This window comes from Urocitellus parryii, chromosome 3, assembly GCF_045843805.1.
Source record: "Urocitellus parryii isolate mUroPar1 chromosome 3, mUroPar1.hap1, whole genome shotgun sequence".
Taxonomy (NCBI): domain Eukaryota; kingdom Metazoa; phylum Chordata; class Mammalia; order Rodentia; family Sciuridae; genus Urocitellus; species Urocitellus parryii.
The window spans coordinates 213,305,310-213,321,917 of NC_135533.1; the positions used below are offsets into that span (position 1 = coordinate 213,305,310).

Here is a 16,608-nt window from a genome sequence, read left to right on the forward strand (position 1 = left end):
ACTTCATTTTTTCTAAGTAAAATTATTTATGATTATATAAACAAAGTAATCAATTATTAGTGAACAAAATTAAATAAAGGACAGTTGTGTAGTTAGAATGAAATTAGTCTATAAATCACTTTTTGCTATATTTTTAAAAAGTTCTTCAAATGTACTAGAATTCAGCAAAACCAAAGTATTATACCTCTATAGCGTTTTATATAATTGTCATTATTTATTGAATAATTAAAATTCTTACTACATTCAGTAACTTGGAATTATATGAATTTTTTTTGTTTGTTTAACAAGCATTTTTAGTTTGTAGAGTAATGCCAGTGTTGTGTACAATGTTCTGTGTAAGCTCTCTTATTAGGTTATTGATAGGATTTTTCAATTACTGTGCTGCTGTGATAGGCAAGCTAGTTATAGTATAAAATTGTTCTTTGCATTTTCAGATATTCTGATCCACAGTGAAGAAAGCTATTCTCCCTCTCTGATTTCTTTTAAACTTTATAGTTTTTTATACTTGTGACAGGTCTTACTTAATTTTCAAAGTTACATTTGATAACAGTTTTACAACGACAATTTTTAAATCTTTTTCTGGATATAGCAATTTGATGCCTCCATCAGAGACTGGTGCATTCCTGTGATTTAAAACTAATTCATGACTTTTGGGCTTTGCTGAAATAAAAGAAAACATGGTGTTGAGGGGAAAGAATAGACATGACAGGCTTCTTGAAATGTATGTTAAATTTCTCTAAGGCAGGAAAACAGAGCATCAGTAAAATCCAGTGAAGAGATAATTTTGTTTGAGAACAATTTTTATCCCACTCCTGTTCTCATCTAGTCCCTTGGATGTGTCTTTTATTTTACTTCCTCTTTTCACTTTTCAGTTTTATTGACAGAACACCACAGACATCCTTACTGAATGGTAACACACAGCAACGAGGAAACAAAAAAGATAGGATTCATCCAAAGGATGACAAGAGTGGGACAAAATTTTTTTCAAACAAAAACATTTCTTATTTTTGTTACATAAAAAGGTTTGTAGAAAGAGCTAAACTATGACTATTAAACATTTAATTTAGGCTGCTGATGATTGAAATGTGAATTAATTTCTTCTAATATGACAAATAGAAAAAAGTTCTGGTAAATTGTGAAACATTAGTGATAAGGGACATTATTTTTATTTCTTAGTAAGATTTTTCTAAAATTAAAATTAGGCATTCTATTTAATTGGTTAGCATTCTTTTAATTGGGAGCCAGGCATGGTGATGCATGCCTTTAATCCAGTGATTCAGGAGACTGAGGAAGGAAGATCACAAGTTCTAGGCCAGTCTAGGCGATTTAGTGAGACCCTTGGCCATGTAGTGAGACCCTGTCTCAAAATAATAAATAAAAAGGGCCAGGTGTAATGGTGTTTACATGTTTGGCTGTTTTCACTTAGTGTAATGTTTTGAGGTTCAGCCATTGTGTAGCATGTGTCCATGCCTCATTCCCTTTTATGACTGAATAATATTCCAGTGTGTGTATATACAGCAATGTGTTCACACTTTAATCCATTGATAGGTATTTAGATTGTTTCTATGCATCGTCTATTGTGAATAGTGCTGCTGTGAACATTTGTATACAAGCATTTGAATACCTGTTTTCATTTCTCTTGGGCGTATATTTAGAATTAAGAATTTTTCGTCTTATAGTAATTCTGTTTAACATTTTGAAGAATCTCCAAATTGCTTACCATAGTGGCTTTACCATTTTACTGTGCCATTTCATTTTACATACCTACTGACAATGCATGATGATTCTAGCTTCTCTGTATCTCAACAAATTTGTTTTCTATTTTTTAAATCATAGCCATTCTAGTGAGCATAAAGGGATATCTCACTGTGGTTTTAATTCTTGTTTTCTTGATGACTAATGACACTGAGTATCTTTTTTGTGTGCTTTTTGGCCATTTGTAGATCTTCAGACTATTCAAGTCCTTTACCCATCTTGTAATTTGGTTGTTATGAACTTGTTTTACATATTATTATTAATGTGTATATATAATATATATATATAATATATATATATATATATATATATATATATATATATGCCTCGAGGGAGAGAGCATGTATGATCATGTACGAGAGGAGCAGATAATTCCAGTGGGATTATCTTCCATCTTTTTTTTTTTTTTAAAGCTTGTTTGGCTCACCAAAATTTAAACTGGTGCTTCCTTTGAATAAGTTGTTGGTGAGTTGATTACAGTGTGATGGTGAAGTTTGAGTTTTTTTTGTGGTGCAGTGAGTCATTCCATTCCTTGACCAGCTGTTCGATAAGTACAAACAGCTGGTCAAATGGGCACCTGTTGGCCTTTTGGTCAAATGGGCACCTGTTGGCCTTTTGGCTTGATCATTACCAATACATATCAGTTATGGGGGGAAAATGACTTAGTCTTCCATAACAAAAAACCCTGTCATTTTTCTGTGTGAACACGATAGACCTGTGTATGTATTCTACTAGTACAAAGGATTTTTATTGTCATATGGACTCCCCTTTTACTTTTTGTGGTAGTTTTCACCAAAATAGAACTTAGGATATTTAATGCCCATTTAGGTACACCTCCTAAAGCTTGGTTAATTTGCTCATGGGTTTTACACTGTTCAAAAGTGTTAAACGTTAAGACTGTTCAAAAATTTAGCATTGTTCCAGGAGTAGTTTTGCCTAGGTTATTTATTTAAATCTATATTCTTTTGTTCTATGTAAAATTCCTTTATCTTACACGAACAATGTAATGCTTGTTTGCAGTTGCTGTCCTTTTTTGGGTTACTGTTTGCTCTGATTTTTATGTAATCTAAATTTTTTGTGTAATTCTAAGATTTTTTTTGTGTGTTGGTATGTTTCCCCCTTTAGAGATCATTTTTTAGAGCCTCAAGTTATTTTGATGATTCAGAACTACTCTATATATTATACAAAGTCCTATTTAAAAATTTGACTTTATAAATTGTATTGATTGATTAGATTTTCTGACTTAACAGATTTCTGAAAAACTAACAAGATCTATGGTTTCTTTCTCTAGCCACTCCCTAGCCCCTCAGCAACCCTGGGATTGAGCCCAGGGGCTCATGCATGCTAGGCCTTCTATTTCTTGATATTGCATATACTATAAAATTCCTTGTTGTTTACTAAGGATTGTTCATTGTGGGGGCTCAGTGATTAGGTTATATTTATTTCTCAGAGGTCTCAGTTTTACTCAAGTTGGTGTTTCTTTACTAGTTGTTTTCCTCAGGGAAGATAGAAAAAGGAACCAATTATAAATAAAATACTAGTTCAAGAATCAAATTTAATGTGTGAAAAGTGTGTGAGGGAGATGTGGGGGGTTGTTGCCGTAGGTGTGGTCAGTGATCTCAGTTAACTTCCTGCATCATTGATATTTTATTGAGTGCATGTGTATATGTTGATTCCTTGAAAGTTGAATAAATTAGTAGATGCTCTAAAGATTAAGGTATTAGAAAAGGTGTAAAAACTGTGTTAACAAATGTGCACTAGGAGGACATTTTTTAAATGAAATAATGGGTTTTAGCTAAAAGTTACAGAAATTCTATTTTCTACTAATAGATAAATATTTTTGGTGTGAAATCTTTTATATTTGTCAAACTAATGTTTACTTTTGACTTGCATAAATTCCTTTTATAGTGAACTACATGTCTGAGCATTTCTAATGACTTTCATTTTTCTGCTTCAAACAACCAATACCAATTTTTAAAATAAAGTTTGATAGAAAAAGTATAATTTGAGATTTATTTTTATATATGATATTTATTTTTTGTAAATTAAAAGGATAAAATAATATTTTAAATAGGTCTCAAGATTTTAATTTTATGAAAGAAGAGTCTATACTTATTTTTTTTCCTAGGATATGAACTTAAATTGTTTTAATGTTGTAAGTTTTCTCTATCTCATGCACCATCATATTTTCTATGCATAGTAGTATCTATTTCTGGACGCATCTTGGTTGAAAAATCCTTTGAACATTATGGGATTATTTTTTTATACTCATAGCCAAATCCCAAACCTAATTTTTTTTTTAATTCAAAATCTGCCTCATTCTATTCCTATCTCACACCCTAAGAAAATCAGGCCTAACTCACCTTTTATGTGCTTTTTTTTTTGACTGTTAATTTTCTCAAGTTGATTCTGTACATTGTCACTGTCTTGATCTTAAAATGTTCCTTTCATTTTGTTACTCAGGTATTTTCAGTCTTATTAATCTGTTTAATATATTTTTAACCTCCATGCAAGTTGGTGTAGATTCAGAGATAAAAACCCCACAGGCCTGCCCCTAATGTTTTCACATTCTAATAGAGTAGAAAGTCAACCACAATACAGTAAGTGAAGTGCAGAGAATCATTTATTTACTCATTTGATAAATACATTTGTGCACTTATTGCTTGTTATATCTTGTGCTAGACTATAGAATGTGAAAGACATGGAATCTGCTAAATGCAAGCTTCATTTAGTTAGCAGGCAGAAATATAAACAGATATTTATAAATTTAGGAGTGTAATATAATTCTGGCTCTATGAAAAACACAAGGGAAGAATATCTGATTCCATTTGGCAGTTAGAGAAGGCTTCTTACATGGATAAACTCTGAATGAAGCCTTGAAGTTTCGAGAAAAACTAGGTGAAAAAGGAGAGAGGTGTGGGTAGAAACATCAGGAAAATGAGACAGGAAGAGTAAAGCACCGAGGTGTGGAACAGTTTGACTTCCTTGGGGGAAGGTATACAAGGGCTTGGTATTATTGGAGTATAAAGGTATAAGCAAGATATGGCAAGAGATGAAGCTAAAGAAGGTAGGTCTGAGCTCTATCCTGAGGGTCTTGAATTTCATGTTAAGGACATTTTTATCCTGAAGGTTGTGGGATATGTTGATGGGTTTTAAGACAAGGAGTAATATGGTTACATATACATTCATTCATTTAAATTCTTACATTTAAAAAATTATTTTTAACTGATACTTAAGAAGATTGAGTTTCAGATTGATCCATTTTGCAGCTGTATGGAGGATAGACTTGAGGGTAAAATTATTTAGAGGCTGTTGAACTACAAATGAGAGACAGTGAAATAGGAGTGAAAGTGTAGGGATAATTAAGAAATATAGAGAGGATAAAATCAGAATGTGATTGGTTGGTAAAGGAGAGAACATGGATAGAAGGTTGGTGTTATCACTAAGAGAAAAAGAAGGAACAGTTTCAGTTGTTGACTTCAGGCAAGATTGGGAAATCAGTTTTGGATATTTTGTATTAGAAGTTCCTTATGAGACATAATTTTTTTTCAAAAATTTGGTTGAGAAAAGTATAACCTATAGTGGCTAACCCAGATTGTCTGGGATCAAGTGTGACTTTGTCATTTAGTGGCTATATGTCTTTATGAAGTTATACTTAACCTCTCTGTAACTCAGTAACTCATCTGTAAATGTTGGTACTGGGGTTGATGTGAAGATTTAACCTTTTAGTATAAAATACTTTAGAATATTGTCAGGCTGTAATAAAAAGTCTTAAAGAATTATTAGCCATTCTTAAAATCATTGTCATGTTGGAATTTAGAAGATTAAAGCTATATAGCAGAAAACTAGAGTAGAGAAATATACTGGGATCAGATAATGAGGAGCTGTATGTATCACTTAAAAGTAGTATGAATTTTAGCCTAAATATAGCAGAAAACTTTTTTTAAGTGTGTGATATCTTAACCTCTGAAAGGGTTCTTTCCAAATAATTTATTATTTTTAGGTAGGTATGCTGCCACCAGGTGGTAAGTATGTGTTACTGTTGTACAAATGAAGCAATAAAACTATATATTTTTTAAATGAACTATTGATTTGATTAAGATCGCTGAATATAAACAGTCTAATTCTGGTAGGACTTCTTTGTTTCAAAACAAAAACTAAGATTAGTTAAGATGAGGTAAGAGAGGGTTGTTGTAAAAATGCAGAGATTTCAGAGGAAGGACGGAGAAGTGTAGTAGGGCCTCAGAGAATCTGAAAAGCCATGGGAAATTGATGCCATTCTTGCCACCATTTCTTATCTTATTTCCATATTTTTGTATATTAACTTCCTTTATTTACATATCAGTTTGTGTATGAACAAAAATTATAGGATGAATTTCCCAACCTATGCTATATAGTGGAGTGGTTTCCCATTAAATACATTTTTAAAAAATTTTAAAAGGCAAAAAAATATATATAAACAGTGGAAGCAAATCTCATAAAATAAACCACTATCCAGTGGTTCCCAAATTTTGCTGTACACTCGAAGCTCCTGGTAAGCTTTTTAAAAATTCTTTTTACTGTTTAGAACACGCCCCATGCCAAAATCAGAAATATGATGGAAACCAAGTCTCACTATTTTAAAAAGATTTTCAAAGAGCAGAAAAGTTTAAAACCCATTGATAGAGCCACTTTGCATGATTTTGCAATACTTGAGTGATTATATATTATGACTTCTTATAAGCCAGGTACTTTACTTGGTGTGCTTCTGTAAGGATTATTTAATGCCAGAAGGAAAACTGGCTGTATTGGATATAGAGAAAAGTGTCTTGGGCTGCAATTTATCTTGTAGGATGATCATGTGTACTGTAATTTACAGATCATTTTAGTGGCGTGGCTGTAATTACATGAGGATCAAGTTATGCACTAATTTTAGAATCCTTCATATAAGATATCTCTTCTCTATAACCTTTCTGGACAGCTCTGCTACTTCCTTGTTCTCTACTTTCAAGAGAAGAATCTGATTCACTTCTCTTATCAAAAGAGGGTGAAAACAGATGTTATGGATGGTAGGAGTTGTAAGTACTGGCCAGTTCCCTCAGAAGGAAGTTCTACATACTTTAAAAGTACTTCAGTGTTTCACCTACAGAAGAATGCATGGTAAATATATATATATATATATATATATATATATATATATATATATATATATGATTAAAACAAGTGAAAAAAAGACCTCTACACCTATCACTTAGATTAAAAACATTCATGTACCAATGCATTAAAATCTTTATCTAATTCCACCCTTAGCACCTGAGCTAACTATAGTTCTGAATTTATCATCACCTTGCTTTTTATACCACATATGTGTACATAAACTATACTTAGTTTTCTGTTTTTGAACTTAATGGTTTCATTATGTGAAGTCTTCAGTGATTTTCCTTTTGTTCAATATCATTAGAGCATTTTCACTTCTGCAATAGTATTCCATTATAGAAATTTATCTCAATGTCCATTCTTATCAGTGAGCATTTAGGTCATGTCCAGTTTTGTTACTGTTACAAATACTACTACTGTGTTAGGTTTTGTCTGCAAGTGCCAAGGGTTTAGAGTCGTATAGAAATCATGAGTCCTGTGAACACAGGACTTAGTCCTTGAGTACTAGAGAGTGTCTTTGAAAATGAGGTAGAAAGAGGGAGTGAAATCAAAAGCAACCTGGTGAGGCTGGGGTTGTAGCTCAGTAGTACAGCACCTGGCTAGCAGGTATGAGGCACTGGGTTTAGTCCTCAGCACCATATAAAAATAACTTAATAAAATGGGAATTGTGTTTATCTACAACTAAAAAATAAAAAAATGAAAAAAGCAAAACTTGTATTTGTTAATATTATCTACATGGTTTCATTATATAAATCATCAAACAGACATCCCTGGGAACTATTGATGAACACTGGATACCCACTGACCATTAACATGGATCACTGAACTGAACAGATGTAGCAGTTCTTTTATTTTATTATTTTATTTTTTTTTAGTTGTAGATGAACACAATATCTTTATTTCCTGTGGTGGTGAGGATTAAACCCAGTGCCTCACACGTGCAAGGCAAGTGCTCTACCACTGAGCCAACCCCAGCCCAGTTCTTGTATTTTTGAGTTGATATTTCCTGCCAAAACTATATGCTTATCAGAAGGAATCATTTAAAACCTAGACTTAAAAATTAATAAATAATAAAATAGCCTGCATGACAATGAAATGAAGCAGAGGTAGGTGGTATCTGAATAACACTCTATTGGATGTGATTTCTAGTAGGTATATAGTTTTATTATTCTTTAAAATAATAGTTATTATTGAAGGTGGAATGGCAGTAGTGGGAGAAAACAGCCTGAGACATAAGCATACAAAGACTGAGTACACTATCCCAAGCAGCAATTGTAAATGATATTCTTGCTAGACATTTTCTATCAAGCATCTGAAATGAAACTCTCACATTGATTTGGATTGCCCTAGAGCCAGGAGTACTGGATTCAGTTGACTTCAGGCTAAAAAGAAAACACTCTTGTTTTCATCATAAACATAGGAACCGATGTGATAGTAAAATGAAATGAGACTCCAATATGAAACTGTAGCCACTGCTTTAGCATTTATCACTTTGTTCCTCACTTTGTCTTGGTATTCTAGTACTAATATCATTGTATTGATTCATGGAAGAAACTGAAAAGATTGTTTCATGACCTAAATTTTTTGTTGTGTATGTTTATATGTGCATATTAGATAGAGATCTCTCTGTGTGTGCATATATACTTACATGCATCTATATGTATAAAATAAGCAGATGTAAATGGAAAACATAGGCACCATAAAAAATAGTCATAGTAACACATGGAGCCATGATAATATTATCAGTGAATATTCCTTAAAGATATGTAGGGGTAGAAGGCAGTAAAGATCTTTCAAAGAAGAAAAAAATTACCTGTAGTCTCATAATCTACAAGTAAGTATTTTTAATAATTTGTTTTAATTTTTAATAGTTTGTTTCTATGCACAAATATATTTTAAAACTGCACTTGATTCATTCTATGCAGTTTTGTGCTCTTATTTTACCCAGCATTAGAATTTTTTCCCACATTAGAATTTTTTGAAAATATTTTTTGACAGCTGCATAACATTACATTGCATTAAGTAATATAGCCATGTGTAGCCCTGTACCTGAATGTATCGTCTTAGGGTTTTTTGTTTTTGTTTTTGGTTAAAGAAACTATGTAGGAGTTCTGAAGTTCTGAGAAATAATGCCTATAATTAATGCCTAGATGTGCCTCTTCCACAAAAATCAGTTTTTAAAAATTCAGCAGTTATTCAGAGCTTATATGTAGTCACTGTTCTAGACTTGGAGTGTATAATGATTGATTTTTATTAAAAATCCCACCTTTCTGGAACTTTCTAGTAATTTGTTCTGAATGATACTTAATAACATGAGAACAAAATAATGTTTTGGAAATTTTATGTACTTAGATGTGATTCGTTCTGAACACTGAATCATTCCACTTTTTCTGTATCCTATACCATTTTTTAGTTGGGATTGTTTAGTAATAGCTATATATTGTTTGTTGACTTGTATTTTCAAGCAACAGTTTACAAATTTTCATAAGTAAAATGCTGGTTTCCTTAGAATTGCAGGTAAAGAAAGGAGAAAGGAAAGGAAATAATTGAAAAAATTTCTCAAAAAACCCCAAGACCTGGAGGCAAGTTTAAATGATCCTTCTAATGTATCTCTTCATTATACAGTTGAAGAAACTGAATTCTCCTTTTGTTAAGTGGCTTGTCCACTGTCACATAGCTAGTACTATATGACAGCCCAGCACTATATTATATGTAGTCCATATTGTTTTGAAATTCAAGAAGTATTTGGGTTGTGTGTATACCCAGGCCATGAAGTACACAAAATTAAGATGATTCCTTAAGCTACAGAATCTGTTTTCTTTTTAAACATGAAGGTGATTGCATTGAATGAGATTATAGGCTATAAATAGGTTTGGTCGCTCAATGATTTAAAGTCTTGTGGTCTTTTCCATTCTTGATTTCCTTAGTTTTATTTAGCACTATTTTTTTCTTACAGTTTTTTTTTTTTTGAACGGGGGGTGTGTCTTGCTGATTCTGAGGCTGACCCCAAACTCCTGCATTCAAGAGGTCCTTCTGCCTCATCCTCTCAAATAGCTGGGACTACAGGCATTCTACTAGGCCTGGTTTGTACCTTTTTGTTATTTTGGAAAATATGATTCAGAGCATCCTAAAATGTTGCTTTTATCTTTGCTCTCATTTGCCCTTCTTCAGCTGGTTTTTAGGTTAGTTGTTATGATCTTTTTGTTTCCATGGTTAGGCCACCAAAGTTTTTCTGTGATAGTTTATATACCTTCTTGTTTATCATCCATAAAGGAATATTAAAAAGGCTTAATGACAGCCCTGAAAAGAACAAATAGTCCCCATAATTAGAATTATTTGGGATTTCTTCCATTTTCTAGAGGAAAAACATAAAAATCACTTTTTATAGTTATTTTTAAATACTATAGAGATTACCAGATTACATATTTTTGTAACATTCTCTTTGAGGTATGTGCATTTTCACGTTTGTTTTTCCTCTCGTCAAAAAACACTTGTCAGTTTGGCGATTTCATTTGTTCATGTCTTTAAAATTAATGTTCTAGGAATGTGAAATGAAAAAGGACCTAAAAATACATAGAAAGCAAATTAGTATAATGAAAGGTTGGATTTGGAGTCAGATACTCTAGTTCTGTTTTGTTTTGCTACTGATTATGATATTGATCAGGTAACATTGATTTTTTAAAATATTTTTTATTTCTACACAATACATTTATTTTATTTATTTACTTTTATGTGGTGCTGAGGGCCTCGCATGTGCTAGGCGAGCGCTCTACCGCTGAACCACAACCCCAGCCCCTAACAAATTGATTTTTATATATCAGTTTCTACATTTTTGTCTCAGTAAGATGTTTTCTGACCTCTCCCCACAGTCCCACAAATTGAGTTTCCATTGTATGCTGTCTTTAATGCATATACTTTCTCTTCAAAGCACTTTTTATAACTTGAATGTACATATTTCTTTATTTGTTTAATATTATCTTTCTGACTGGATTGCAATTCATGAGAGTTCATACATGTTATTTATCACTACATGCCCTGTCATAGCTCATGATAGGCAGTCAATAAGTATTTGTTAAATAACTGAACTATATACTTACAACCTGACATAAATCCAATTTTTATGCTTTCCAGGCATAAAACTACAACACATCTCTTTTGGAAGGCCTTTTTAAAGAAAATTTAGGACAATACAGTTTCCTATAACACAATACACCTCTTCTCTCTCTTCTCGCTGTCCATATATGTATATATGAAGGATTGTCAGGCTTAAGAAATTGTGCTTTAACCCTTATTTCTCACTCCATTTAATAATAGTTTGGCATTATACTGTGAAGTTCTACTTTTGAGACCGTGTGTTTCATTGATGTCTAGCACAGTGCCTGGCATGTAGTAAATAGTCAATGGGACACACAAAATCACACAAAAACAGACTTCAATTAGTCATTTATTTTTGAAGGAACATTATAAAAACTTGGCATGTTTTTATATATAACATTTTGAAAATGTATTGTTTTATTGAGAATGATCATTTATAAAATTATAAATATTGAGTTTAAGGAACTCAATATATTTATATTCAGTTGGTTATTCATGTTCTGGTCAAGATAAGACATTTACTTGTGATCTGGTCTACTTTTGAAAGATAAATATGTGAACATAATATCTTTCCAGTAAATCTTGCAACTATTTCTGTGACTACATCTGTTAACACTTTTATAATTGGCTTCCAAATGACAAACACAAATGGCTATAGTCTGAATTTTCAGCATGTTTTAGAATAAATGTTTTCTCAGTAATTTAAAGTGTATCATTTCAGTATCAGATGGTTATCTAATTGATTCAGATTTTTTTTGCTTATCTGCTAGCTTGCCATTTTTCAAATTTAAAATAAAACTAAATAGCTATAAATAATTGAATACATGATACGATTTTATTCCTTTCACATTTTTATAAAACAGTAGTCTTGCCAGAAAGCTATTGTGGATATTATTTTTATGAGAAACTTTTTGTTCTGTTTTGGTTTTCTTGGTGGAGGAGGGAGGTTATAGTGAGAAGGATTCTTTTTATGTTCTTATTCATTTATTAGCCATTTTTGTAGTTGGTCTATTTAATAGTTACAGTAATTCTAATCATATATTTCCTCTTTTTAAGGAACAAAGAAATTTACTTAGTCTCATTCTTTTATCTTTCACCTCTTAAGAGTGATTCAAGTAATTTGAAAATTGTTCATTTTAATTTTGAAACCATGGAACATTTTAATAAAGTAGAATTAGATATGCCTTTTATATGCTCTTGCTTAGTGTGGTGACTTTTCAATTAAAAATAAATTATCCTTTTAAAAAATTCAACATAGGGGCTGGGGATGTGGCTCAGGCGGTAGCGTGCTTGCCTGGCATGCGTGTGGCCCGGGTTCGATCCTCAACACCACATACAAAGATGTTGTGTCTGCCTATAACTAAAAAATAAATATTAAAATTCTCTCTCTCTCTCTCTCTCTCTCTCTCTCTCTCTCTCTCTCTCTCACACACACACACACTCTCTCTCTCTCTCTTTTATAAAAAATAGATAAAAAATTCAACATATATTTATTTAATATTGCTCTAGGCTTTTAATATATAGAAGTAGGGAGGAAAAAAAGTCCTTGCCCTCATGGGGTTTACCTTCTGGTTAATTTTTCTGAAAAAATAATATGACTCATAATGAATATTATAGGCCTAGAACAGTATCTTTTTAATTATGTCTGTAGAAGTGATTCATTCTAAATACTATAATGGAACTATTTCTAGTTTTTATTCCATATCTGTGTGCTACTCTTTGCATTTACTAACAGATATTCTTATTTTGGAGGGTTTTTGTTGTTGTTTAAATCAAACTTTCCATTCTTTATTTATTTATCTTTCATTTTGTGCTGACGGTTGAACCTGGGCCCTGTGTGCATGCTAGGCAAGCACTCTGCCACTGAACCACATCCCCAGACCTAAGTCATTCTTTCTATAATGCAAAGTTAATAATTTTTTTCCTTTGTTATATATTTGACATTTGAATAAATATTAGATATAAATTATTGATATAATCTGACACTTGGAATTTTAAGCAAAATCTTCATCTTTGCCTTGATAAATTTTGCTGACTAAATATATTCTAATGCAGAAACATGCTATTTCAAGAAGTTTCTGAAATTGAGTATAAATATTATAAATGTCATTATTAGTATGTATTTTTTGGCATTGCATTCTCTCTAAGGGATGTTTTTAAATAATGCTCCTGGATTTCTGATTCTATTTATAGATAAAGTATTTGCCAATATTCTAGTTAGTTTATTTTTAAGAATGATCTGCTAAGCTCCAAGTAGTTCAAGTACATTCCAGCAGCTTAATAATGTGCAAATAGAGGCAACTGGTCTTTCACCTGTTCCTCAATGCACTGGGTAGTTACTAAATAACTGGGAAAAAATGTTAAATGTGAAATATTTTTATACTTTGTAAGTATAATCATGAGCTATTTTTGACTTATGAATTAAATATCTTCATTAAGGGAATAGGACATGTTTATATGCTTTTCTTCATCTACAGCAGATAATTTAAGTATAAAATGTTATTTATAAATAATGTATTTGCCACATATTTTGATAGTAACATTAGCAAGATTGCTTTAATACTTTAGATAATAAGAAATTTATTTGCTGTCTTTGTAATTGATCAGGTTAATAGTTATGGTAATTCTAAGCATATATTTCCTCTTTTTAAGGCAGAAAGGAACTTACATGTGTTTTTTTTTTTCTCTTAAGAGTGATTCAGGAGCTCAAATTAAATTTAAGAAGTCTTTGTCAGTAGTTGCTTTATATAAAAATCAGAAAACTTACTGTATTTAAAAAAATACAGTAATAGCTCAGCAATAGATCCTTTGCCTAGCACGTACAAGGCAGTGGGTTTGATCCTCAGTACTACATAAAAATAAATAAAATAAAGGTATTGTGTCCATCAAAAAAATTCTTAAGAATAAATAAATAAAATGTAAGTGAGCAATAGGAAAAATACCTGTAATCTGAACTCCAAATGTAAACAAAAGTTGTTAAGGTTGTAGTTTTCCAGAATTTACCTATGCCTATGAATATAATGATATTTAAATTCATACTGGATATAATCATTGAAAGCTATGAGCCTGAGACTTGCCTTATCTTTTTAAAAATGAAGTGTAATTTTCCTTTCATGAAAAGAAATAGATATGCAACAATACTACTTTATACCTGCTATTATATCACAAAGTCTTTAAGAGCAATTGCTTGCATTGGTATTTTTAATATAAGTTCACCATAATTAGTCTAGTGTTACCTCTGGTATATAATGTGTACTTTTGATTTTAGGTGGTAAGAAAATATTTTAGGTCTTAAAAAACTTTGGATAGCATTGTAAGAAAGTTTTTACCTTTTTCAGTTTTCTTTCTGCTTATGATAACGAAAATCTGTTTGATGCTTATCTTTAACAGTCTTTTATTTTGTCCATTGTTTTCATAGCCTTCAGCAACCTCTAACTAAAATTTCAATAATAGATTTATCATTTCTTTTATTTTCAACTTATCTCTTAAAAGAAATAACAAGTGATATTAACTTTCAATTTATGCCAGAGATTACATCTCCTTTTAAAATAAATTTAAAGAAAATACACTGTTTAAAATATATTAAGTAAATGATAATGTATCGATGACTAGGGTTTGGTACAAATTCTGATGATGACAGACAAATGATAAAACACTGCTGTTTAAAATTTTAAGTTACTTGTAAGTTTCCCCCACTATAAATATGGCTGCAGTGAGCATTTGTATAGTTAATAGGCTAATTATCTTTTTTGTATAAAAAATAATTATAGACGATATCTTTGGTATAAAGTAGTAGAACAGAACAAGTGTGTTTGGAGCTCCTTGTTTTTGTGTGTATTTTCATATAATCTTAAATCCAGAGATTATACTGCGAATGAGAGTCCCTCTATTCCCCTATTCTAGTTATAGAATAGTTATTCCCCTAACTCAGCTAATTTCCTCTTCTTTAGACTTGACATGTTCATTTCTTACCCCTCAATATTTAATAAGTTCATTCACAAGTACCTAGTTTTACAAACTTTACAACCCAAATATTCAATCCAATAGTTATTCTGAAACTGTGAAGTCATCCATGTTATTATCATCATTTTAATTTGGTGATAATTTGATCTTTTAAAGAAAGTGATCCCAAAGAAAAATTATCATTGATATTAATGATACTTTTTTCCTGTAGCTTGCCCAGTTTCGACAAAGAAGAGCTCGATTGGATGGACAAAACCCTCATAAGAAGCCAAAAAAGAAGAAAACCTCAAGCAGTAAAAATGATGTTCATGGCTTGAATATTGATCAATCAAAGAGTGAGGAGACGTTCATAAATAGTTCTCAGGGTGTTGGATCGGCCGTGATGCCTGAATCCACAATAATGAGAACTCTAAACAATGAAGAAATGCTTAAGCATGAGCAGGTCTTTTGTGTTGATGTAAGTATTCATCCAGATTTTAAAACATTCTACCTCTAACTAGAAAGTACTGGCAGTGAAAAGTCATTAGCATCCACCTGAGGGAAGCTTGACAAAGTCATTGACTTTTTAGCATCAAGAACTGATGATTCTTTTAAAGAACTTGAACTTTTCTGATGGCATGTTAAGGATTTAGTTTTATTTAAAAGAGTTACATGAATTAGAGGAATGGTGTCTTTGATGCTTTTGGCTTACAGATGACATCTACTATATATGTAAAAGTTCTTGGTACTTTTGTATTTATAACAATGCCTTGTGATAAATTTTATATGCATTATTATAAGTCATTGTAATTCATAATGAAATGAAATTTTTAAAGATTTGGATAATTTTTACCAGTTTTTTACTAGTATTTTTGTGAATTTTCTATCATCGTTACTAACAGCAACGTCTTAGTAAAGCAGGATTTTTTTTTTTTTTTTGTAAAGTATGATATTTAGCAGGGGAAAAATGTCATAATTGTAGTCATGTTTTACTTTTGTTTTAGCCGGAAAGTGAGATTTCAACCACAGCAGATGATTACTCTTCGGAGGTAAGACTTAACATATCCCAATTAAAAACGTCATAGATAAAATTGATATTTTTTTGAAATTATTGATTGTTGGTACTTTATTTCTTATAAATTTATATGCTTCTGTATATATTTAATATAACTTAACATAATATAATATAAATGGATTGAAAAACTGAAAATTATATTTTACTGCTGTATCTTTTTCCAGTGGTTAGCTAAAGTCTTACTGTTTGAATTGCTTAATCCTTAATTATATAGCAGCCCTATTTTGGTTTTTAGGAAAGTGAGTCTGCATTTCTAGGACCCATGACCATTTTAAGATAGCCATTTAGCACAGTAAAAATTTTATAATTTAGTATGATTTTTATAGTAATGCTTTTTACAAATGTTTGAATACTAGTGATATATATATATATATATATATATATATATATATATATATATATATATAATGTGTTTATTGGAATTAATGTTACTGTAGTGTTGTGTGTGTACGTGTGTGTTACTGGGCATTGAACTCAGGGCCTTGTACATGGCTAGGAAAGCACTTTATCATCAAGCTACATTCCCAGCCCTTTTTCAGTTTTATTTTAAGATAGATTCTCACTAAGTTGCCCAGGCTATCTTTGAACTTGTGATCCTCCTGTCT

General features: G+C 31.3%; 1 protein-coding gene across 1 annotated transcript in view; it reads left to right on the top strand.

The window, feature by feature from the left end:
• LOC144253915 (A-kinase anchor protein 9-like) overlaps positions 1-16,608 on the top strand; it is a 109,315-nt gene that overhangs the window by 4,682 nt on the left and 88,025 nt on the right. Inside the window, exons 2-3 of the mRNA XM_077796564.1 lie at positions 15,161-15,406; positions 15,933-15,977. Of these exons, the coding sequence (XP_077652690.1) occupies positions 15,161-15,406; positions 15,933-15,977 (291 nt within the window). The remainder of the gene's footprint in view (positions 1-15,160; positions 15,407-15,932; positions 15,978-16,608) is intronic.